This window comes from Amborella trichopoda, chromosome 5 (assembly GCF_054954075.1).
Source record: "Amborella trichopoda isolate Santa Cruz 75 chromosome 5, AtrichopodaSantaCruz75HAP2 v2.0, whole genome shotgun sequence".
Taxonomy (NCBI): domain Eukaryota; kingdom Viridiplantae; phylum Streptophyta; class Magnoliopsida; order Amborellales; family Amborellaceae; genus Amborella; species Amborella trichopoda.
Window position 1 is genome coordinate 42,882,735 of NC_142340.1, and position 25,457 is coordinate 42,908,191.

The 25,457-nt window shown below is 37.2% G+C and overlaps 1 protein-coding gene across 4 annotated transcripts; it reads left to right on the plus strand.

Annotated features, from left to right (window-relative positions):
- Positions 1-4,069: 4,069 nt before the first annotated feature.
- LOC18434227 (CASC3/Barentsz eIF4AIII binding protein) lies at positions 4,070-24,196 on the plus strand. 4 transcript variants are annotated; one of them, XM_088868067.1, is made up of 12 exons: positions 4,070-5,033; positions 13,301-13,403; positions 14,030-14,235; positions 14,666-15,507; positions 16,164-16,278; positions 18,262-18,381; positions 19,694-19,731; positions 19,841-19,886; positions 20,010-20,080; positions 20,166-20,260; positions 23,700-23,778; positions 23,947-24,196. In XM_088868067.1, exons 1-9 carry the CDS (start codon positions 4,516-4,518, stop codon positions 20,035-20,037), a joined length of 2,016 nt encoding a protein of 671 aa, XP_088724193.1. In that variant the 5' UTR covers positions 4,070-4,515; the 3' UTR covers positions 20,038-20,080; positions 20,166-20,260; positions 23,700-23,778; positions 23,947-24,196. The 4 variants fall into 4 exon arrangements, with proteins under 4 accessions (XP_088724193.1, XP_088724194.1, XP_088724195.1 ...); XM_088868068.1 differs by having other exon boundaries at positions 20,173-20,260; XM_088868069.1 differs by having other exon boundaries at positions 19,697-19,731.
- The last annotated feature ends 1,261 nt before the right edge of the window (positions 24,197-25,457 follow it).

A 25,457-nucleotide genomic window follows, 5' to 3' on the forward strand; every position in this document is an offset into this window, starting at 1 on the left:
AAGTTGCCCAAAAATTATCGAGTATATTATTATTTATATAAAAGAAATTATTTCGATGCATATCGACCTCAAGATGTATAGACATAAGAAAAAATAGATTTCAAGTCTAATGCATTTTTGGACCGTTAATTTTCAAAATTTTCAATTGTTTATAGATTTGCTCAATCTACATTATTTTTTAAGCTTCAAATATTATAATTAGAGATGAAAACAAAAATTTCAAGTCATCACAAATATTTCCAATATTAAAACAACATCTTTTAACCAATTTGAAGGTGCGCCCCTTATATACCACACCATTATTTATTACCCAAAAAGAAGGACCTATTCCATTTATCTATAATTGAATTACGGATTTTGGAAGTTCAGTTGACAATGTAAGCACAAAAAAACCCTCCTCTCATATGTTCTAAGCCCTAGACAAATCATGAACTTCAAGGTTTCTTTATCTTAATTTGTTTTTTTTGTTATTTTGCATTAAACTCGTCTATCTCGATTGGGTCGAGTGCGTTCAACAATGACTCAAAATAGTATAGACGGGAATAAAACGTGATTTAAAAAAAAGTATAAAGGAGAATAAAATACATTAAAGAGTCCCTAAACGAAATTTGTGAATATTTTTTAAGAAAACTTTGACCAAACTTATTGGCCATAGGACCCTGAACACTTTCTTAATCACAGTAATAACCCATTTACTTTTTCATTTTTGTAGCTTCCCCAAGAAAGAAAATAGGGTATTTTAGGATAAAAATCCCGTTGTGGTAAAAAATGCCTTGTAGTCTCATTTTTAAAAAAGGCTATTGTAAGGGCGAGGCCGCACTTGGAGTACCAGACAAGACCTGGAGGTCGATCTGGCAATCCATGTACCAGATTGGCCTTAACGGTAAAAAAAAATTGGTCTGACACAGCATGTGTTAGTCCGGCTTCTAATGTAAAATTGAAGTCAGTCTACTACCTATAGTGCAAGATCAACTTCATGAATAAAAACTTGAAGCTAGTTCAACACTCCATGCATCGAACCGACTTCTAATGGAAAACTGAAGTTGGTTTGCTACATGTAGTACAAGACCAACTTCATTAATAAACCAGAAGCTGGTTCAACACTTCATGTGTCGAAGCAATTTCTAATAGAAAACTACAGTGAATGAATCTGACTCATGGAGTATCTGACCAGCTTCAATTATAAATTAGAAGCTTGTCAGAAACTCATGTTCAAGACCGACTTCTAGTGTAATGCCTCGTTTCGCTAATAAGGGCATTTTTATGCCAAGTGAGCTAAAAATTTCACTTTTTGGTTGGGGAGAATGACTTATGCTAAACAAAACAATCTTTAGGGAATTTGGTGCCAATAAAAAACTAGGGGGGGAGGCGGGGGGGGGGGGGGGGGGGGGGGGGGGCGCTTTTTTGGGGGAGGGTCTATCAATAGAATACAATAAGTGGTGGGTTTATAATAATTTCCCTAATTTCTATTAACTTGGTCATATTGAATCAATTGGGCAATAATACACATAAAGAGAGAAGTCAACATTTATTGTTTTCGTTGGGATTAAGTTTTCGTTGTTTATCAATGAATTGAATAATTTATGTGCTTCTTGCTCTAGAGAGAGAGAGTCAAATTTCTCTTTCAATTATTTTATTTGGAAAGGGTGGAGGAAGAGGGGAGTGAATAGTGCTAGGGGTAAATGTCCTCAACAAAAAGGAGTCAAAGAGAGGATATAATGTCCCAATAGATAAATGGGGATATCTAATTTTTGGAGGGCAAGATCTCTGTGTTGAAGAACTTAAAACCCCAATTTTTTTTTTAAAAAAAATAATTTCCTAGTGGTCCTTAAGTAGATTTCAAATTTTATGGAAAAAGATCGTCACAAGTAATTATTTTGCATGTGGGAATTCATGTACAACATGCCACCACATGAATATAACACACTCTTCATCTAACAAGCAGCAAAAACAAGTTCTTTCTTTCCACTCTTCCCTGTTTGTCCCTATTTGCTAGGGGTGGCAATGGACCCGATCCCGACCTAAGACCCGAGGTATAAACCAGATTTGTGTTTGGGTATGGGTCAAAAAATTGGATCCGGCTAGTTGGGTATGAATCCGGTAATATTTTTTGGGTCCCAATATATGAAATGTATTTAAATATAATTAAATAATATTTAAATATTATTAAAGAATGCGGTTTGTATGGAGCCTAGGCTCTAAACAATCAAATTAGAGCCTACCTTCAAATAGTGTCAAGAAATATGGTTTCAATGCCGAAAATCTTCTTGATAGCCTTTAAATATGTTTTCATCTTTATTTATAAAGTTTAAAGCTTCAAAAATAATGTAGACCGAGAGATCTATGAAAACTTAAAAATCTTGAAATTTGACGGTCTAAAAGTGCGTTACAAAATATACTATTTCTACAACTTGAAATCCATTTTTTTATTATGTCCATACATCTTGATATCGAGATGATGAATTTGAAGATATTTGGGCATCAAAACAATATCTTCTAGTGAAATTTTTGAGGTAGGCTTGAATTTGATTGTTTAGAGCCTCATCTCCATATAAACTTTTTCCATAAGTAAATAATATATATTTTAATTTTTGGATCGTATCCGATTGGGTCTGGGTCTGGATCTGGGTCCGGGTCCGGGTCCATATCCCACACTATATTTTCAAATCTAGGGCTCGGATCCCATATCATTTTTTTTGGGACCTGGCGGACTTGTTGCCACCTCTACCACATGTGACGTTCTCGTGTATTTCGAAGACGATCATACTATAATAAATACACTTGCACTAGTTAAAATTAATAGAATTTGTGTTTAGTGATCATGCAAACTTGCCCTAAGATTATATGGTGGCTTGAAAAATTATTGTTTATCAAGCTATTTATTTATTTATAAGAATTGTATATAATGAGATTACTTACTTTTAATACAAAAATGTCAAAATTATTTAGAACTTTATACTATGAAATCTGATAGTTTGGGTATAACACAAAGTTCAAAAAATTTTGTTTTGAATTTTAGGCTTGGTAAATGGAATAAATGCACCCATGTAATTTCACATCAAACGGTCAAGATTAATTGTGAACTTCTTATAATAAAGGTAAATAGCCTTATTATATATTTTTCCTTATTTATAATTTAAGAGTGAGCCTTTTGGCTAGGAAAGCCTAACTTGTTGATGCGGCATAAAATTATCAGCAAACAACACAGGCAAAAATAACCGTGTTTCCGAAAAAATAAAAATTGTGAAAGAAATAAAGAACAAAACGCGCGGATACAAATATTCCGACATGGGTCCGTAAACAAATTAAAAGAAAAACACTGAGCTCTCTCTCTCTCACTCTACACGATTTCAAACATCATTTTATTTTTATTAACAAAATTCTATCTCCTTTACATTGTGCGTACTTCCTGCTTTTATACATTTAAATAACTATCTCACATAACCATTCAAAAGATAACCCATGATATATCTTATTACTAAAAACAAAACGATAATTAATCAAAATAAATCTATCTCCATATTCTTCCATCAAACTTTTTAAAAAATAACTACAACTTCCGGCTTCATCAGTTACATTTTAGTAATTCATCTTCCCTAGTTTCAACCTAACCCCAAAATATAACCCTCTATAATAAAAAACCTCTCTAAAAAATATTAAAGGATAAGCTACAAAATTAGCCTCTTCCTATAACTAAAAGACAACTTCCCACATGCAAAATGTTACCCCCCTAGCACAAATCTAAATATAATGATTTTAGGACGCAAACCTCTAGATTTACACATATTTTTAAAATATTGAACTTTCTTGAAGAAAACTAAAAAATTTTTATTTTTTAAAATTGATTCTAATAAAATAAAAATAAAAACACCCATAATTTCTAAAAATAAAAATAATAAAAATAAATTTAGCGATGAGATTTTGATATGCAATGCTTATGAATTAGGACAACTTTCATATTTGAAAAACCTAATCCTACTGACGATATTTCGGAAGAATCCAAGGGCAATCTCATGAGCTTAAGGAAAAAAAAAAGGATAAAATGTGGATAAAAGGCTATTAGCCAGACGTAAGAGGGAGAGGAGTCAAGCTTCAAGGAGAAGTCTAGAGAGAGAGAGAGAGCATGAGAGATGCTGTCTAGAGAGAGAAACAAGAGCGAGGAGTCCGTAACTGAGAAGCTTTTGGATTTCCTTTCATATGGTTAGCAGAGGTAGAGAACGTAGTTGGATAACTGCACGATACCTTCTCATTCATCTCTCTCTCCCTCCCTCTACAAATTTAGCAAACCCTAGATCCAAAACTCTCTGTAATTCTCTCTGCAAATCCATGAGCTCACTCCACAAAAGAAAAAATTCTGGTAGCCCTAACCTTAATCCCCTCGCTTCGTTAACTCCACAATCGTGGCCTCTGCTAAAACCCTAACCCCAACCCTAATTCTCTGCTCTCCTCTTCTGAAACTTGCGAAAAGGTTGGGCTTTTTTTTTCTAGGAATTTGTTCACTTCTACATAGGAAGTATGCCCTCTGAAACAGAGGAACCGGATTCCACCACAAAAATGGTGGAGAACATGACTGAGAAGTTTGAAGATACAGAGTATGAGAGCGATCCGGACGTCTCTCTTTCTCTAACTATGAGGCGAAGAGAGGCCAGTGACGACGAAGAAGAAGGGAGGAATCTTGAGATTGTTGATCGGAGGGCTGGAATTGAATCTGGGGGTGAATCTGACGGGCAGGGTGGGGCACCAGCCTACGAGGACGAATTGGAAGAGGAGGAAGAAGAAGAAGAAGATGAGGGGGAGGATTTTGAGGAGAGAGAAGTGGAAGAGGAGGATTTTGAGGAGAGAGAAGGGGAGGTTCTGGTTCAGTTACCGGATTCTGGGGAGGTTGCTGGAATCCGGCGATCTGGGGAAGAAGAGACACAGAGACTTCAGCCAGAGGAGGAGAAGAAAGAGACTGAGCCTTTTGCAGTTCCAACTGCTGGGGCTTTCTATATGCATGATGATAGGTTTCGTGATCATGGGGGAGCTCGCCATAGGTAAGTCATTCTCTTCATTCAAGGTCTAATATTTCTTTCCCCTTTTCACGGTGGTGAAGCATTCATTGATTATATTAACTATTAAGGTTTACTGTTTATTTATTGGTGTTATGGTCTACTTTGAAAATTGCTGGTGTTTGGTTCTTGGAGTTTTAAGATATGGAGTGAAATTAATTTGAAATATGATTTTATCAATAAAAAATTTCGTTGTATGTGTATATGATCTTTTTGTGTTGGAAAATCTGCATGTATGGTTGTTTTCGTTTCTGTTATTATTTCGAGACCAAGTGGTCTTCTCCATTGACTGTGAAATTGTATGTTATCTAAAATATTTTTGGGTTTTTGGAGAGGTAGGGTGAGTTCGGCCATGCTTTATTTTAACTGTTTTGCTAGCAATATCATTGTTGCACTCCATTGGTAAACAATAAAATGTGGGCAAAAAGGTGTGATATTGATAATGGCCTTTGTTCCATTGTTGGAATTTGGATTTTAGCCACCAATGAAGAGTATGCTTGATAGCTTAGTTTCCATGATGCCAGATTTTTGTGGGTTTTTAAGGAGTATTCATTTTTTTCTTTTTTTTGATAATTAAATTGTATACAAAATTAAGAATGGATGGAGTTAGCATACTCAATTAGGGTTGAGGTAGGGAAATTGACTCAACTAGCACAATTTTATAGTTACTAAGAACAATGCAACACCGCTATATCAAGGAAACCGTGTCTGTTTTTAAGAGATGGAAACCCTTTTCCCACTTGGATCCCCCAAACTCTGTTTCAACTTAGATTTCCACATGATTGACATCCAAATGAGCTTGTGATCTCGTTCAGGCAGCCCTCTATGGGTCCCTACCCTTGACTTAGGAACTTTTCTCTCGCCATTCGCTCGTGTGCTCTAATAAGATCCTCCACCTCTACCCCTATAAACTCCTAAATTGAAAGCCCATATGTTAGAACTTTCTACATGTTCTGCCATACCTATCCACACTAGAATTGATTGCCTAGATTTCATCACCCTCGTTGCTTGTCCCGAAACATTTCAAGTTACCCACAGGTCCACACCTTTGAAGGATCCTACCTCTCGTTTGATCAATGTCAATGAGCCAGACAATTTGGCATCAGTTTCAAACCTAGGCAATCCCTAGGAGACAATAGGAAGTTCTCCCAAATTCTTTTGGCGAAGTGCAGTGAGCAAGTTGGTGGTGGTCCATCACTTCTCTAGTGTTACCTTGGTACTATAGGATATCTTTGGTGTTACACGTTTGAAACATATTGACACTCAGAAGCTTGTCGATAAGCTTCGACACACGTAGACATGTGGTCTGTATGTGTCGTGTGACTCAGTGATTCAACAAATGTGCCCAACACATCTGGTCATATATGTCTATTATCAAAAGGTGCAATAGTTGTATTATAAGAAAAGAAGTGCTTTTGGTAGGATTTGAACCAACAACGTCCCAATGAAAATGTCAAGCCATTTTGCCAATGCGCTTTCAACATATAGTGGTACAAGAAAACAAAATTTACTATTGGTGCCCACAGACTATTCTACCTTGGGAAGCTAAACGATAAACTTCCCTCTACACATTTTTTTATTCAAAAGAAAGTTAATTTTTGTCTTGGACTTGAAAATGGTCCTTCAAAACTTTCTTATATTGCAAAAAAGAGAATTGTACCTTAACTTGCCTAAAAGCAGTGACCTGGTCGAGAAGCTATATGATGCATCTGCATTTTGCTAATGAATAAGTTAAAAAAAGCGTTACATTGTAGAAGACTCAAGTAGAAATGCAATTTTTTCATATGTGAGACAAAATTTATGTTTTTTGTCTTACTTTTTATTTTTCGTAATCTTATATTTGTATTTCCAAAAATTTACCTGACATATAATAAAACATATGTCAAAATTCTATGCAAATATTTGTACAAATGTATCGGGGCCATACTTGGTTTATGGGACAAAGCATTCGGCACCTGAGGTACATAATAGACATTGACATGTGTGTTGGCAGTGACCATGTAACATTGCCTTCTCTCCCCTCATATATTACACTTAAAGTTTACGACCTAAGACACCGAAAAGGTAAAATGGTTCCCATTGAGGATTATAATGTTGATGGCACACTTATTTAAAAGAATCACCTTGTGAGATTGGGTTGCTTATAGGGTTGACCAAGTGACCTGTTAGGTCTAACTGAAATGGGTTCATGTTTGGTTCGTTTTTGGACTAGCTGTCAGGTGTGGGTCCAAATGTAGGGACTCCACATTTTCCCAGGTTGGGCCCAAGTCTAGGTTCACATGCCATGATTCGATCAGGGTATACGATAAATAATATGTATATTCCTAATATATAATATATTACATATTATAGAATTCATAGTCCTATTGTATTATTAATATCATATAATTATTTATTGTTATAACAATAATCCTATCTGGAATAGGCCTTAGTGATGCAATGGGGTTTTGTATATTTTATTTTTTTGTTTTTCTATTTTTAGATTTTATGTGTAGGGTTATTTATTTCTTTTCTTCCTTTTAGAGATTTAAGGCGCAAAATAGGAAGTTTCTATGGAGTTAGGACATATTTTGTTAAAGGACATTGATTAGGTAATTCTAGTTTTAAGGGATTTAGTTGACTTAGGGATTTCTTAGGAACAGATTAATGTGAGATAGGGGAAGGAAAGATTTACTAAGATTAGGAGAAGGGAAAATGTGGGGTAGAGAGAGAGAACGTGGGTGGAGAGAATATTTTTGGAGTTTTATTTTATTTTCTTTTTTTAGTTTGTCTTTAAAAGGGAAAGACATCCCTATTATGTGAGATAGTGAATTGAATAAAGACATAGTGTTTATTTGATCTTGTGAAGAGGTCTTTAGTGTGGACTCCCTTGTAGACCCATATAGGGTATATATTCTCTCAGCCTTTATTTTACCTTTTAGATTTTCTGGTTTATTTTTTCCTCTTCATCAAGCTGGTATCAAAGCCTTGAGATCAGAGAACCATGCACCACATGGAGCGATTTGATTGATTTGATCAAATATTTGAGCTACTGGATAAAATATTTGAGACACATGGAAGATCTTGGCAGAGTAATACTACAATATCTACAAGATCGGCTTAGTAGATTACAACAAGAGGAACAAGAACGTGAAGAGGTAGATCTCTATGCAGAAGACGATGTTAATAACCCAAAGGTGCAAGAAATTTCGAAAATAAATTATGAAGAAGAAGACTTGTGTGATGCAGTATGTGAAAGCCAACCCTATGAGCCTGAAGGATAAATCATGATTCAGTTTACTATTCTAGAGTTTGATATCTTAGAGTTCCACTACAAAATGTGTTGGATCAATCGTTTTTTGAAGAAGAAAAAGTACTTAGAAGAATGCTGGGACTGCATCATCAACTTTTGAGAAGGCCTCTAAAAGATTTGAGTTCATCAAGCTCGAGGTCGAGTTTCTTCCGACCCCGGGAGAATGATGTAGTGGGTTTTTTGTTTTGTTATTTTGCTATTTTTAGATTTTATGCATAGAGTTATTTTTGTCTTTTCATATAGAGATTTAAGGGGCAAAATAGGAAGTTTTCTGTAAGAAATAGTTAGGATATATTTTATTTAGGATGTAGATAAGGGAATCCTAGTTTTAAGCGATTTAGTTGGCTTAGAGATTTTCTTAGGAAGAGATTAACATGAGATTGGAAAATAGAAGATTTGCTAATATTAGGAGTGGGGAAAATGTTGGGTAAAGAGAGAGAGAGAGAGAGAGAGAGAGAGAGAGAGCATGGAGAGAGGGAGAATATTATTCGGAGCAATGTTAAAAAAAATGCACAGGCGGGCGTCTTGGCGTTTTGGGGGCTTGACTGCCAAGACGGCTTGGCGCCTGCCTTTAGGGACTATTAATTAAGGTAAAAAGTTATAATATAGTAATTATTTATTAATTTATATCCATAAGATATAGATTGGGTATAAAATATTCGCAAAATATCAATTTCATCCAAAGTTTATGACTATTCATAAAATATAAGTCCAAATCGGCAAATGTTCCATCTACTATATGTAAAACAAAACTAATAGGATACCAAAACATCACACATTGTACAAAATAAGAACCATTCATAAAAGAATTTGATATAGGACCAATTTCATCGTCCAAACGAGTTAATAATCAATTAAGCACAAAAAAATCAATCTCTCAACAACAAACATGTAAATATATCATAACAGGAAAAAATAGTTAAAAAAAAAAATCAAACGATTCACACATTATAGCAAAAAAACCCAAAACCCTCATATATCATAATGGTATACTGCTCTAAAAATATCAAAATGAAAACTATGTCGGCCCAAACCTCATTTATTTGATCGACAAAAGTCCTCGCTATCGACCGCTAGAAGCTCCGAAAACTACCACAAGGCATCGCCTTTGATTTCGGAAGAAATCGGAAAAAATTGAAAATTTATCGATCTTTTGATAACCCATGGCCGCATTTGATAACACTACTTGACTTATTAGAACCCTTTGGTTTTCTCTTTATTGAACTCACTCTCGGTCTCTCTCTTCCCTTTCACGCACACTTTGTCTCCCTCCCTTTGTGAATCATATCTCTCTCTCTCTTTCTCTCTCTCTCTCTCTCTCTCTCTCTCTCTCCTCGGTGTATGCTTAGGAAAAGTGACAGCCAAAGTTTCACTATAATAAAAATGGAGAAATAGATAAAAGGCTCATCTTTCATCTGAATATGGTGAAATTCTCCCCAAAATTTGCAAACGAGAAAAGTGAAAGTTAAAACATAGAGAGAAAGAGACTAAAGCCAAGATTTTCTCTCTACATATAAAAATGTTGAGAGAGAAGGAGACAGAGCCAAAGTTTCAAGAGCATGAAAGTGGCGGTTCTCAGCGTGAACACCTGCTCTAAATCCTTTTACAATTGATATGCTGTTGCTTTGGCCTGCTTTAGGCAGGATGCCCTGATATATTCCCCTGGGCGAATGTGAGGTGGCAGCCTTATGTGACCCTGCTAGTGGGCAGTATATAATCCTCCAAAAACCTCTTATAACCTTTTTTTTGGAAGCATTTGGGGGTCTCAATAGCAACTTTCAAGGGTTCTAAACATATTGAATTAGATAAATCAAGGTGAAGTTTTTTCCTGTTTTGGATTTGGGAACTTCCACTGATTTGCTGGAGAATTTGAATTGGTTGCGGATTGATCAAGAAAATTTTGGGTGAAAAAATTGAACTTCTGAAGTAAATTTCAATACCTAATATTTAGGGGTTGCTTACTTGCTTGGTATATTTATTTGTTTGTTATTCTGTTTGATGCATGGATTGGATCATATTGGTTGTTGTACTAATTTAAAAGATGTAAAGTTGTAAACACGTAATAGTAAACATCTATGTTATTTGAGCAACGATTGAGACAATGTAGTGTTAGCAGGACGGGACTGGACTACTAGTTAGGTCTGCAAAACCGGCAACTGGACCCTTGACTGGGCCTTTTAGATCTCTAAACCACAATTGATATATAACTGGACAAAATCGTTAAAGGGTCAGTTGAAGAGGTTTGATCGGCTGGTTTTGTCGGTTCTCTTGTACCAAACGTTTTTAGGTGAAGTGAACTGGGCAACTCCCTCTCCGTTTTCTAATTTTTTGGCCAGTAGTGGATTTTTTGTCCTTCTTCTATGTTTTGTGCTGAGCTTAGATTCAATCTTTTTATTACCAAAATTTGTACCCAAAGTCCCGAGATTTATGCCAAAATTGTGACGTTAAATTTTTACAAAGAAACCATCATCTTGCTTTGTCTTTATTTGAAATACTTTCAGGCCAATTTATCCATATTTTTTCTCTATTTTTGTTAGCTTCTCTGTTTTGTATTGCTGTAAGGAGAAAGAGTACAAGGAGAGGGGGAGGGGGGGGGGGGGGGGGGGGGGGGGGGGTGTGGATGGGACCGAGAATATCCACGAGACAGGTCTCTCGGTCTAAAAAATTGGTCCAGCGGTCTTATACAAAATTGACCTTGGACCTTCCTGATTACAGAATATGTACTTGAGATTTACAAAAAATGGGGCTTATAAGAGGGCTCGGTTACATAAAAGAGTAGATCGGACTAATTACAGCCCTAGAATCCCTCTGTGGTCCAGAGCAAAAAAGGAGATGGGCCTATCGGGGTCTTCGGGACGGGCCCTTGCTTCATCTTTAGCGAGAAGGTCAGCACATTCGTTTGACGTCCGCCACGTATGCCTCCATAAGACGTTCATATCCCTGCATATGAAATAAATTTCATCAAAGATCATGGAAAGGTACCAAGGAGGTGTAGTAGTTCTTGCGGCCCAAGAAATGACGTTTTTAGAGTCTCCTTCCACTACCAAAATTGGGCCCCACACAGGGTTATAGTTTTTGAGACCCATTAGAAGGGCCATGGCTTCTGCATACTGGGAATCTTGCTCCCCCAAATATTTTGAGTACGTAAAAAAGATCTTGCAATTATGGCATATATTTACTTCTCTTAAGAAAAAATTTCTTCAGGAATTGGGCTTGGGCTTGGGCTTGAGTACTTAGCAGTTGACTTTAGCACCCTAGTTCTCAAGTTCAATTCCTACTATTGAACTTCTCCTTAAAAAAAAAGAATTTTTTTTTTTCATTTTGCTGCTGGTGTTTTTGGATTAAATCATCCTATGATCCTATCTCCTTGATTGTTGCCCATGATGGTGATCCTGAAGTCATTGTAATGAACTTGTTGGTGGGTTCCCTTTTTTGTCGCTTTTTGATTTACCTCAATCTATTTTAATGGTTTATTCTAGTCCTTCCTGCTATCTATTGCTGTGGTTGAAACTGGAAAGCCTAATTTTTCTACCTAAAAATCTCTGAAAGCACTTAGAAAAATTCGAGAGACCTCTAAGAGGATATTCAGACTGGTTTTGATTAGGCTTGCCCCTTTTGCTGGTTTGAGCACTGGTCTTGCCTGATGACACTAAGACATTGTATGTATTAGAGACAGGTGCTGACTGCTGAATTGAAATGCCTCGTATAATATGCAGACATTACATACTTGTGCTATTATTATATTATAAAATTTATGAAAATTTCATAAATGTTTTATAGTTTTTGCCCCCATGGGAATCAGTGCACCAGCTTAGGGTCGCCTGGTGCATCCCTAGCTCCAGGAGTCTGTATATCTGACAACATGGCTTTAGCATAAAGGTTGCTCCAGCAAGTGGTTCCTCCCATCAAATCCCTCCGAGACTTAGGATAAATGCCTTCCTTAACCCAAAAACACACACGCAGACACAAATTTGTCGATGACACAAATGCAAAAAAAATAAAATAAAATGTTTGGAGCCTCAACAGCCTTGGCACCACTTGATCTTTAGGAAGCAGTAGTACTGATTAGTATGATAGTATCTTTGCGATAATGAATCAATATATACTGTGAACAAATCTAATTCCTTTTTGAAATTTCACCTGAGGCTTGGGTCCCTCCTTATGTGTGGGAACTTTATTTTATTTTATTTTTTGACATTTTCTGGTGGCTGGATGCTTAAGCCTAGTGGCATGGTGCTTTTTGTCAATGCCATTAGGTTTTGGGTTTGATATTCATTTCTGATTGATCTCACAAGTGTGGAATTTTTCTTTTCAGATCCTTACAATTTATACATTTTCGAAATGTTTTAATTTTTTTATTAATGCTGTTATCAATCTACTTAAGTTCTTAATGCAGCACTGTCTTTTTTTTGGTGAGTTTCATGGTCACTTTCATTCAGATTAGGCCAACTGTTCATCAAAAACTTTTGATGCTTAGAACTTCTTGTTTGAAATCCTACAGGTGATATTTTCGTTTGGATGTAATTGTGATAAATCTAATGCTACTATCATGGTGTTTAGTAAATTTACATGGTTTTACATTTATTATCATTTAGGGGATATGTTGTTAAAGGCTAGTATGCGATGAATAGGGATATATTGTGCAAGGCTTGTATGCAATGAATGTTAATAATCTATAGTGACATTTTGGCCTATAATGGAGATTTTCTTTGTACTTGGTAGTTTACTTCTTAATTTATTTAGTCACGCATTTCATGATTTGTTGTTTCTTATAGCTTCATTGATCATTGAATTCTATCATTGTAAAACCAACACCAACCAACCCCAACAGACCCCCCCCTCTACCAAAAAAACAAAAAAGAAAAAAAAGAATTATCCCTTCCTCTCGTGGTAAAGTGGTGACAAATAAGTAGGTATGATACTTAATTGCTTAGTCGTAATGCGGTTTGTGTACATGCAGGCGGACTCCTGGTGGACGCAAATTATGGGAATCGAAAGATGACAGGGCATGGGTGCATGATAGGTTTGAAGAGCTGAATCTACAAGAGCCACCTCAAAATGAGGTTTATTTTTTTATTTTCATTTTTGTGTGGGTTTTTTTCTTTTCTTTTTTTTTTTTTTTTTGGGGGGGGGGGGTTTAAGCTTAGCCCTTACTAAATTTATGAGTTTGCGAAAGTCCAGTAAGTTGAGAACTGGGTATTAAAGTTTATTGGAGAAGCCTCTTCGCTATTATTTAGAGGGTTTATTTTCTATCATCTATCTACGTCTCTCAACTCTTTCACATCAGATTCTTTTTGAGGAAAACATTATTAACATGGTCAAACTTCCTCAAGAAATCATAAAGGTGGCTAGATCATCCAACTCATCAATAAATTGGTTATTTTAATAAAATTATTTCATTTTAGTACTTCGTCCCCCCGCACTTGTTCCATAATTTCATACCTTGGAACAATAGATTTTAATGAAGAAAACATATGTTTTGAGTTTGGAACCGAGAACTAGCAGTGGTAGTGATGTAAATAGTTGGGGTGTACGTAAGTTGGATGATCTTTCTATAATAATGACTTTGTTGATAAATTGGTTGATTTGACCACCTCAGTCATTTTTTGAGGTGGCTTGGCTGCTTCAATTGTATACTCTGATTGTTTCTATACTGTCTATAATGCGACAATAATTTATTGTCAAACAGGATAGGAGAAGGTCAAAAGGGCGTTTCAGAGGTCGGGGTAAAAACAGGGGCGGGGAACGTGGATATGCACAGGGGAACAGGCCAAGAGCCTATGATGATAGTAACAATTCATCACATGCAGTAAGGGGTGTAAGGGGCAGAGGGCCAAGGAGATATGAACAAGCAATGAGGAACAATGGTTACCACTTTAGAATGCATAATAAGCCGTAAGTCCTGAATGAACTAATTTTACTTACCCTCAGTTGTTACTTTTGTTTCGAATTTATTTTTCTAATCTCTGTATGATGATCTGGTAGGATTATGGTGTTCCTTACTTCAAATGGCATTCATTGTCCATCCTATTGAGATCTACTGTAATAGGGCTCAATTGGATATTCATGCGAGGACAGTTGATCTCCAACTGTTCATTATTGGGACCACGGATGCCCTTTGGATCACTATTTTTAGGCTTCTTTAGAATAGTGCTCTGTGGGATTAGTTTTCATTTCCCTTCAGTTTTTGATGGTAATTTGTGATCCTTTTTTTTTTTTGGGAGAACAGTTAACTTTGTAATAGATATATAACTAATAATACAAAAAGAACCTCTTAGGCAACCCACAAGACTATGCATTTGTAATTTTTAATTTGTTGTTTCAGACCTCTAAAATCTCACGATGCCATGGCTAGCAGCAGTGGAACAAAACCTTTCTTTCATGCTTCAAAGGAGCAGACTGAGGCCTTGGGTCCTAGGAAGCATGTCTTCGCTTCGAGCCTAAGCTCTGCTTCTCCCCCATTTTATCCCTCTGGATCTTCTAATCAAGACAATTCTATTATCCAAAAGAGGGTTCTCCAAACTGGTTCTAGCACGCAAAGGAACTTGCCCACTTCGGTTTCTCCTGATGAGCTTGTTACACGAGGAAAGTCTGTCATTGAACCTATTGGGCAGAACAGAATATATGCAGATCATTCTTTGCGGATGCTCACTGGAAAGCATCTGGCCAATTCATCACCAATCCAGTCTTCTGGGTCTTCTTCACCTGTGAGCGCAACCCATACTTCTCATTCCAGATTTCCAGGGAAGGGTTTATCAGTTTCAGGGATACAAAGCTATCATGTCACACCGCCTGTGAGCCACATCAATAAAACCACTTCGCAAACTCTAGCTTCAGGGCCCCAGAAGTTGGTACAAACTCCAGCACAATTGGGTTCAAAGACTTCATCACAACAACTGGGTTCTCGACCTGGTAGTGGAAATCCGTCTGCTAGTTCTTCACCTCAAGCACCTTCTGTGCTCAATGTGTCCGAAGTTGGAGAGACTGATTCTCCCCCTGGTTCGTCCCAGTCTAAGACTGCTCTAGTTGGGAAGGGCAAAGCTGGGGTTCAAGGAAGTGGAAGAGGCTCCTTCTTGTATGGTGGTGCACAGGTTATTGGGGCTACGGGTGCAATGGCTGTTGCTCATAGTGATCAAAGCTTCCCTCCCACTCCAGCACTGTTGCCAGGTAAATACTTATTTGTCAGTCTTGATTTTGTTTTATATTTGATGAGCAATCTCAATATGGCACATCAGATCACACGCTGTTATCAATTTACATGACTGTTTCATTGGTAACTAGTCAGATTCATCTTTCTTTCATGACACCTTGGCCTATAAGGTTTCTATTTGTCACATTGTACCAGATTGGTCACGTGGACTTGGGTATGTGAACCTTATTGTTGCCTTAATGTGTGAACTCACGACACGAAATGAGCATGGGGTTTCATTTTCAGTTTTCGGGACCATGAAATTAATAAGTTGAAATATGCATTACAAAACGCTTCCGGTGGATGTAATATTGGTGGAACTTTATGCAAGTGTGCTAGTTCATATAAAGGGTCATGCGGAGCTTTCTAGGGAAGGGCTTGAGCTATCTCAATAAAAGAACTCTATCAGTGGAAAAAAGAGATTTTTCCTTTTCCTTTTAAATTTTCCTTCATTTGAATCATTGTATGTTGCTTTACTTTGGGTGTTTATTGCATCAATATGATTAGTTCGTAAAGAGATTTTACTTTCCTCATTTACGTACTGAATGGATAATTGTTTATTAATGTAAGTGTATCTATGTGCCTTAATTACTAAGCATGATCAATTTTGTTGATGGAATTGTAATTTTTGTAGTTATGCAATTCGGAAGTCAGCATCATGGTGGTCTTGGGGTTCCTGCGGTTGGTATGGCACTTCCTGGGTACGTGGCTCAACCACAACTTGGATTCGGAAATTCTGAGATGACCTGGTATGTTTTTTTTTATTCTTTTTTGAGTTTCATTTGTGATTTTGTTTGCTTGTTATCTTAATTGGAGATATGATATGTGTTTCATTTGTAGATGTTTAAGAAAATGATGAAAATGTGCTCTTTTTAGTTTCACTCCATCTTGTTACCTGTGTAGTTCATGACCTTTGATGTGATATGTTAGATTCTTCTAGGTTCATAATGAGTGAACAATAGAAATTATAGATTTGATTTTAGGGAAAACTTTAAATGGGCAACTGATATGCCTTTGGACTTCATTGTTTACATAAATGTGACTTTCACTGTTCTGGTGTTGGTATACACGATGATGAGCTGAAGATGGCAGGCAGTATTGCTACTGCCTATGGAAGCCAATGAGAATCTTCTCTTCATGGTGTGGGAGCTGCAGTTTGCAAGGCCACTGGATTTCAGATCGATACTGTACTTTGCAGCAAAACGGAGCTGGTTGGCATTTATTGATGGATGCTGTACTTCGCTTGATATTGAAGAAATCAATGCGTTCAGGAATTCATGATTCAATTTCCTCTCGAATTGTTCACTTTCTGTTTCAATGAAATTCATGAAGAATATAATGTTTCCTTCGCAGGGAAAGACGACCACAGTGATATGAGAGTCTGTAGTTCCATGCCCTTTGTGTTGAAGTCACATTGGCTGAATTGTCTACCTTTGAACCCTTTCTGTTTAGTCACATTGGCTAAATTGTCTACCTTTGAGATCACCTCTTCGGATCATGAATAAAGTTGGCAGAAAAAATTTTGATTACTAGTCGTCATTTTACCAAATTCCCCCCTGTTCTCCATTGATCGCAGTGAAATCTTTGAGCCATCTAATATAACATTGTTGTCTTGCCTTCAATATTCCAAATCCCATCAAGCTACCTCTCCGAAATCTGTCTCCCCACCAATGATACACCACTTTTGTCCTATTGCCCCTAATCAGAGGAGTTGTCTCTTCATTCACAAGCATTGCCCTTCTTTGTTTCTTCATCTCTCTTCCCTGTATTTTTCACTGCTCTTCTTTGATGATATGACCATTCCCATACTGACAACAATTTCATCTGTAAGTGTAACATCTTCTTCAAATAAGCCAGCTGGGGTTCCTTCCACGTAAACCAAGGGCTTCCCATATCTCTAGGTTTCTTTCCTTCTGAAATACTGGATTCTCCATAGGTAAAATCCTGCTTTGCCTCATCAACTATTCATACCCTTGGAGGCGCATATCTCCCATGGCAGTATACTTCTGCAATTAAATCGGCCCTACATAATTGATAGTTGACCGTTCATTCTCATAGTGGCTTCTTGATCCATAGACACTACAAATTTTCCACCCTCCCCCATTTTTCATCTCAATTCTGTTTTTCATCTTCTGCCAGATGAGTGGTTGTCTTCGAACTTGGGATATGGTTCTGCAGCCAATTACCTTATCCCTCTTCCATTCAACAGGCGGAAGTTCTATTTTCCTGCCTCTTTGGACCTCATCTTCCTTCTCCCATGAAGTTCTTACGTATTCGCCTTTGTCTCACCTGAGCCCTAACACTCAACACTCCTCGCGAGTCATGTATGGAGTTAATGTGGTTTATGATGCCAACATACTAACCCATCTAATGAATCAACATCATTGAAGAACATTCATGAATACGAACTTTCATGAGCACCATACCTGATTTATTCCATGAAGTATAAATTTCAAGTCCTTTGTTCCATCGACATTTCAGTCCAATATGAGGGAATGTCTGGAAGTATTTAATGAAGTTTCTTTTTCACACAGACTTGTCTCATATGATTCTATGGAGCTTATGAGTGTTTGTTCATTTCTGTTTACATTGTTTTTTTATTGCCTTAATTTCCAATAGTGATAACTTTGCATTGTGTTTTTATTGCCTTAATTTTCAATAGTGATATCTTTACATTGTGTTTTTATTGCCTTGGGTTCCAATAGTGATATATGTCTTGTTTTACTTGCCAGGGTACCGGTCTTGGCTGGGGCAGCCGGGGCTCTGGGGGCAGCTTACTGTTCACCTTATATGGCAGTTGATGGTGGTTATTATGCTCGTCCATCTGGACAGACATCCTTGGGTGTTTCCAGGTGAACATTATGACTCCTTAATTTGTAAAAAATTGGCATGATTTTCAACATTTCTCTTTCTTTGCTTTCCCAGATTCTAAGTACATGATGTTCTTCTACTTGATCGTGTGTTCTTCATTGTGTTGGTTCTGATGTTGTCATAACTGATAGTGAGGCTGTCAATTGGGTCCGGTCGACCTTTAGGCTTAATGGGTTAATTCTACTCGGGTCCAGGTTTAGTTCCTATTTTGGATTCTGATAGTCGGGTCCGGTTTGGGTCTAGAAGTACGGACCCAAGAGTCAGGTTGGGTCTGGGTCCAGCCATGCCCTACTCGTTTCGGGTTGGGCACTACCCAATCCAACCAATTGTTTTCTTTATATAAACATACATTTTGTATTATAAAATATATAATATAATTTCTAACTTTTTGTATTTTGAGTCTTTGACGTAGAGCTGACCCGACGGGTCTGATTGACCTGGACCCGATCTGTTCCCAACCTGGTCCAGGTCGAACCTTGAACTTGTCAGGTCGGGCTTGTCTCGGATCCGACCTGTTTACACCCCTAACATATGGTAACACATGACTAAATTAATTTTGGTTTTTTCTACTTTCTTCAGGTAACTATTGTGTTTGAGACTGCTGCTAATTTTCATAATGCTTACCTCTTTATGGTTTATAAATCAAAAGCAGGTGTAGTTCTTTGGGGCAACTGTGTAACTCAGTGCTTGCAAACATTTATCGCAAGCCTTTTACCTCACTAGTACATGAAATTTTGATAAGAACTTCCTAGTACAGTGGCATGCCATTTTTAGGACTCATGATTAAATTGATGAATCTTGTAAAATATGACTCCTAAGGTATCATACTTCGTAATGACCATTTCTCACTTGAATCCATGGAAGGCCTCACTTGAATCCATAGAAGGCCATGATACCCTCATCAAGTTTTAGAACAGATGCACTATTGTATCAAACTGTCAATGTAGGCTTTGTGGATGTTTTCTTTTTTATCCTTGAGTGGTAAGACAAGAAGGGACAGAATTCGATATGAATACATTCGGCAGAACTTAGGTGTGGTTCCTATAGGCGATAAGATGAGAGAAAGTAGACTCAGGTGGGCTGGCCATGTACAGTGCAGACCTAATACAAGCCTCACTGAGGGTACGGCTCTTGATTGAGCAGAATGATGGACCGCGATTCATGTGGCCGACCCCAAATAGTTTGGAAAAAGCTTTGATGATGATGATGATTAAGATTGTTGATGCTTTATTGTTATTATTCCATCTTAAAGGAACAGGATGAGAAATCTGATTTTTGGAATTTTTGCTGCAGTAGAGACTCTGGTTCAAGCAAATCGCCACAAAGGCCTGGTAAGCCATCATTGCATTATGTTCTGGTTACTTGTAAACTCCAGTATTATTATTTCTAATTTTTCTTGAAACATATTTAATCAATGCTTTGATTTATTTGTCTCATCAGAGCTTGTTAGTGATGAATTTGGGCAACGGCAAAACAAGCCTCGCAGGCAAGTGCTCTTCTAAGAGCTCAAAACATTTTAACTTGTTTTGCATTATGAAACAGATTTTTGGTAAGCAATATTTTCTTCTTTAACTTGATTTTGAGACAAACCCTGTGGATTTTTTTGCAGATATTCTGCAATGAATTTTGGACAATGAATTACAAGTGATAAATTGGGTGTATTTGAATAAGCAGCTAAATGTCAGTATCCATTTTACATCCTTAGTTTGTTGCTTTCTTGATATGGGGATTTCTGGAGCACTATCTAACGATCTCCTGATGTTAGTGTTCAGCACTGCAGGCCTGCCTTACTGGCCCTCTGTGATGTCCAGCTTTTGTTCTGGAGCACTTTGGGCAGTTTGATATCTCAAGATATGCTAGGTGCGTATTCGTGTTTTGATCTTTGGTGGTATGGAACCTTTGGTTGGGTATTCATGCTAATATTTTTTGATAGCAGCGAAATTTTGATTATCTATTCTTGTTATGATTATTAGTACTTGGTCATTATGCTTTTTGCTATGCATTGCCTTCGGATTATATGCATTTATAATATTTGAAATTTATCCCCAGAAAAGTAGATATATCTCAAGAAGTGATTGACATAGATTAGAAGAACAAAGGGTGGAAGTTTTTTTTTTTTTTGAATAAGTTGATAATTGTATTGATATCAAGAAGAGAGTACAGTTACGACAACGCAGGAGATGGGTGCCCTATACAAAAAACCCCTAAGGGTCCAAAAATGTTCTACATCAGATTCGCAAGAGGATAAAGGACGGGAGTGCAGGCTTAAAAAATGCCCACTGATCTCATAGTAGAGTTTAGGCTCACTCCTTCCCTAGCTAGAGAATCTGGTGTCATTGGCTTCCCTAAAAACGTGGCTCCAGTTGACCCTCAATGTGCTTGAAATCTGAGAAATTTCGTCGAAGTTGGGGTCTAGCCTCCAGGGCCAAGGAGCAGCAGCCCTAGTGGCGCACATAATGATTTTACTGGAGTTGCCTTCAACTTGCATATCAGTGTTCCAGGTTAGGTCAAATCTTCGGAGGCCTCCGCTGTAATGGAGTCGTGTTTCCAATAGCAAGGAGAAAGAAAGGAGGGAGGCCTCAGAATTACGGAAGGTGGTCATGTAGCTTGTCCTGATAGGAAATGGATTGAAATGACTGATACTTCTATTAATAAAAGAAAACCCCTCATTCTCCGTCCCTCCCTCTCATTTCTGATGGGTTTAAGTCTGTTTCTTATTCATTTATTGTCTATGTAGGGAAGCATGCTCATAATCAAAAGGAATATTTGGGAAAGCGTGAATGTCGCCTAGGCAGCTAGGGGTCCTGGGGCAGGGGATTCAAGATTGAGGATCCCCAAAACAATGAATTTTTTTTTTTTTTTCGAGGGGGGAGGGGGGTTGGTTGGGGGTTTGGGTTGGACACCATATCCCCGGTTCTACTTATTTTATCGTGAACAAATTTACTTTTTGCATGGTTGGTTTATTGCTGTGTTGTGCATGTTTGTGCATGCATACATCCGTTTGAAATTTGGATTATTGAAACTCAATAGTGAAACCCGTCCAAACTTGAAAGTTGTAAAGGAAAGAAACCTACAAGCACCTCAGTTGTATATCATTGTGCATATGGACTAAGGAGTAACTTCCATTGGATGATGGGCCTTTTAGATTAAACAGTTACATGCATGTCATACCATCTTCATTATGACCAACAGAAAGTCCCAAAAGTCAAAAGACTGGAGACAACAAAACAATATAACAAATCTCAATTTGCAAATTGAGATTCGTTGTTATCATCATCATCACCCGGGCCGCGACTATCTCCAGCATCACTATGAGTTGCATTTGAATCTGGTGTGCAAAGCCATCATCATCAAAGTCATCCTCCTCTTGATGTATCTAGCTTCTTTGGTCCCATCTGACTCAGCGTCCTATTCCTACTCCTTATATCATGCTCTTCCTTGAATGTCCAGATTGAAGAGTCCACACATTGCTCAATTAGCTTACAGCAACCTCATGAACTTGACTGCGGGTCAAACTCTCTCCAGGGAACACTTCATCATCTATAATATTGACCAATCACCTAGTGGAATCATTCTTATCTCTCAAAGCAGTGGGGTCGATATCATACCCCTCCTTTCAGTCTCATTTGCTCGAGTTGCTTTCTCTTCTTGTATGGAGTCATTGGATGATGCTTGAATGCATGATTTATCTAAATCATAAGACTAGGTAGGGCTGCCTGATAGGACATATAATCATTGATGGGTCGTAGTGAGTAGTAGGACAATGAGTTTATTAAGAAATTACCCTCTCAAATGAGCTAAAGTTGCACTAGCAACTAGATGAGCTACAAGTCGGATTCTATGTGTAAAGGGCCATCTTCTTCGAGTGTTTGGCTTTTCCTCCATGTGTGGCCCAGCATAGAGCTACATTACATAGAAGGAAAATAAACTATAAGTATACATATGGTAGTAAACTAGTATTAATGTATATATATATACTATTAGTATTGTACGTCAACTTCACATAACAAATTTCCAATAAAAAGCAGGTAGAGAGATTGCATTGATTGATTTTAATCTGGCTTATTGCGATATCTTTCCCGGGTATCTCCATTTAGGTCCGACCCATGTAAAGAGCATGATGAAATAACCTGCTGCATGCACGTGGTTTATATGGCTGGATATTTCACTTGCCATCCGCAATATTCATCAAAGGAAACTATTTTCTTTCATCATAGCCAGAGTTGTTTGAAATTGTTGGCAGCCTCCAGTGCCCCTTGTAAATATGACCCATGGGCGGTTCCTTCTCTCTGTCAACCATGTCCAAGACATTATACACCTACTCGACAAAATGACTGAAGTAATTAACGCCCAAACCCAAAAAATCCACCAAAATCAAAACCCAATCTTGAGTACTTATATTATGAGACGCAACAAATCAAACTCCAATATTGAATAAAGTGAACCAACTGAAATCCAAATATTGAGAAAAGTTACAAATAAAAAACCAATCTTAGAAAATATTGTCATTAGAAATCCAAACCCATACTAGAAAAAATTTACAAAACCAAATATTGGAAAAAGCCACTAAAGCTAAACCAAATATTGAGACATGTCATCAAAAATTCTAAAGGAAAATAAACCACAAAAAATTACAGAACCTAAACAAAACCTTTTAAAAAAATATGTCAATAGAGGCCAAAACATCCAAACCCAAACATGGCAATACAACAAATGCAAGAACCAATATTTTTTTTATTTTTTTATTTTTATAAAGAAACAATTCAAAACGCAATATTGAAAACTGTCACCAAACTCAAGATTCAAAATTTAGAAAATTTCCAAACCCCAATAAGAGTCAGTTGAGCTTTGGTTGCTGAAACGCCTCTTTTGACATTACTTCAAGTATCACAAATAATCTCTCGTCATTGTTCTCAATTCGCTAGAATTCGAAAGTGCCCAAAAATTTCTTATACTTGAAAAAAACAGATAACGAAAAAAAGAATCTCAAATCTTGTTTATCAAGGGGAGGAGAAATGACCCAAAATGCCCCTGCCTGAGGGCCATTTTCCACCCTGGTAGTGGTGTCAAGGTGACCGCATGGGCCCTTAAGGCGTGCCAAGAAGTTAGGTAACCTCCTAAGCAGTGCCTTGCCCACCCAAGCAGGCACCTAAAGGTTCCCCTAGCCTTAGGTGAGATGCCTATGGTCAGGGTGCCTTGTGAAACATTGATTAAAATTGTCTGCTGTGCAACAGGTTCATACCTTGCTAGAGAAAGTGGTAGGAGGCACTCACCTATGCTTTTTGCTTGAAAAATGCAGTTATATTATGCCCTTCTTCTGCTGTGAGTGGTTGTTTCGTGGCAGCTGGACTGGTGGCAGTTCCTTCACTTGAACTGCGGTAAGATGCCACCTCTCATTTTTTTTTTTTCCTTTCTTTTCAGTGCTTGACTTCTTGGAGAGAAGCCTTTTTTTCTTGAGAGAGAGAGAGAGAGAGAGAGAGAGAGAGAGCCATTTATGCATGGCGTCACTCCTCTCATTATCCTTTGTTGTGCTGCTGGATTTGCAGGTTCAGAGGCTTGTGGTTTTCGTGGTTTTTTGAGATATGGATGCAGGCTTCTGTTAAAAGACTGGTTGCTCTTTGGTTCTTGGCTTTTTCAGATGTTTAATTTTTGTCTGCTCAATCTTAGTGCCATTATCCGTTGGTTTCATCATGATGCTGATTGAAACAGGCTTATGTTAATTAAATGCCTATTATGATGGGTTTCTATGTGTTTATTCACTCTCTATCATTAAATGCCTATTATGGTGGGTTCCTATGTTCTCTCTCCTCTCTCTCTCTCTCTCTCTCTCTCTCTCTCTCTCACAACAAAGCTGACTTGAGAAACAAGGTGAATTGGTCATGTCTCTTTCCCTCTTTTTCAAGTTCTCCATGCACCTATATGTCGTAGCAATTTTCAGGAATTCTACATTTAGGTTTGGACAACACGAGTAATCTTAAAGGCATCTGCTTGGAGGTTTTTGGGCTCAATTTGTAAGGCTTTCACAATTGTCACAATATGTTCCTAGTTCGTATATGGATATGATGAAGCAACCGAAAAAGGAAAACAAGGAAAGATGCAGTTTATTCTACAGATCCAAATAAGGAAAATGGTTTGATAGAGCTGTAGCTCTATCAAAATAAGTAAAGCTTTTCCTCATAACTCAGAAAATTGAAATTTGAGTATTGGAAAACCTTTTAAATCGATCATCTCGGCTTGAACATTATGGTTGTGAAAAAAAAAGGATGTGAACTCTAAAAATAGTGTATATTTGAATAAATTATCTGCTGTCTATTTCACCCTAAAAATGAGTGTTTATAGGTTCTCAAAGTTGGTACATATTTAAGTCTCAAAATTTATTATTGGTATTAAAAATTGATTTTAGAGTCATTATAGATATTTCTGTTGGATGAAGATTTGAGATGAGGTTTTATTTTATTTTCATAAAACCTAGGCCTTAGAGAAACTTCATCCTATAAATAATTTTTAGGTCTTTTTAACAGAAGGAATTCAATAATGTACTTAGATATGTACATGTATGGTATTTGGGTACTCGTACCCAGCGTCGTTCATCCATAATTATTTATGGGTGGAGTCAAGTAAGCTAGTTATAAAAGTTGGGTAATAACTGATCTGCTAAAAGGGTTAGAAGCTATAGAATTGAATAGCCTATCACCTAGTGTTATTTGATAAATGTGTATTGTTTGTTGTATGAGTTTGCTTGTTTCACATAGGTACCCATACCTGAAATTGAATAATTTCTTGTATTGAAAATAAGCATTTCGAGAAAAAGCCAAAAGCGACGTTTTAGTGCCTTCAGTGTTGAAGAGAGCCCCCTACTTTTAGTGCCTCGAAGTGATAAACAAAACTATCATAGTATTTTAGAACATGGGGCTTCTCATAATATTAATTTCTAGTTAAGAAGGTAATTCGATTATCATAAAAAGACATATATGGTTATCTTGAGAGAGAGTTTGACTACTCAACATATGCTCATGATGATGGATGTCTGCATTAAGACATGAATGAGAGAGTGAAA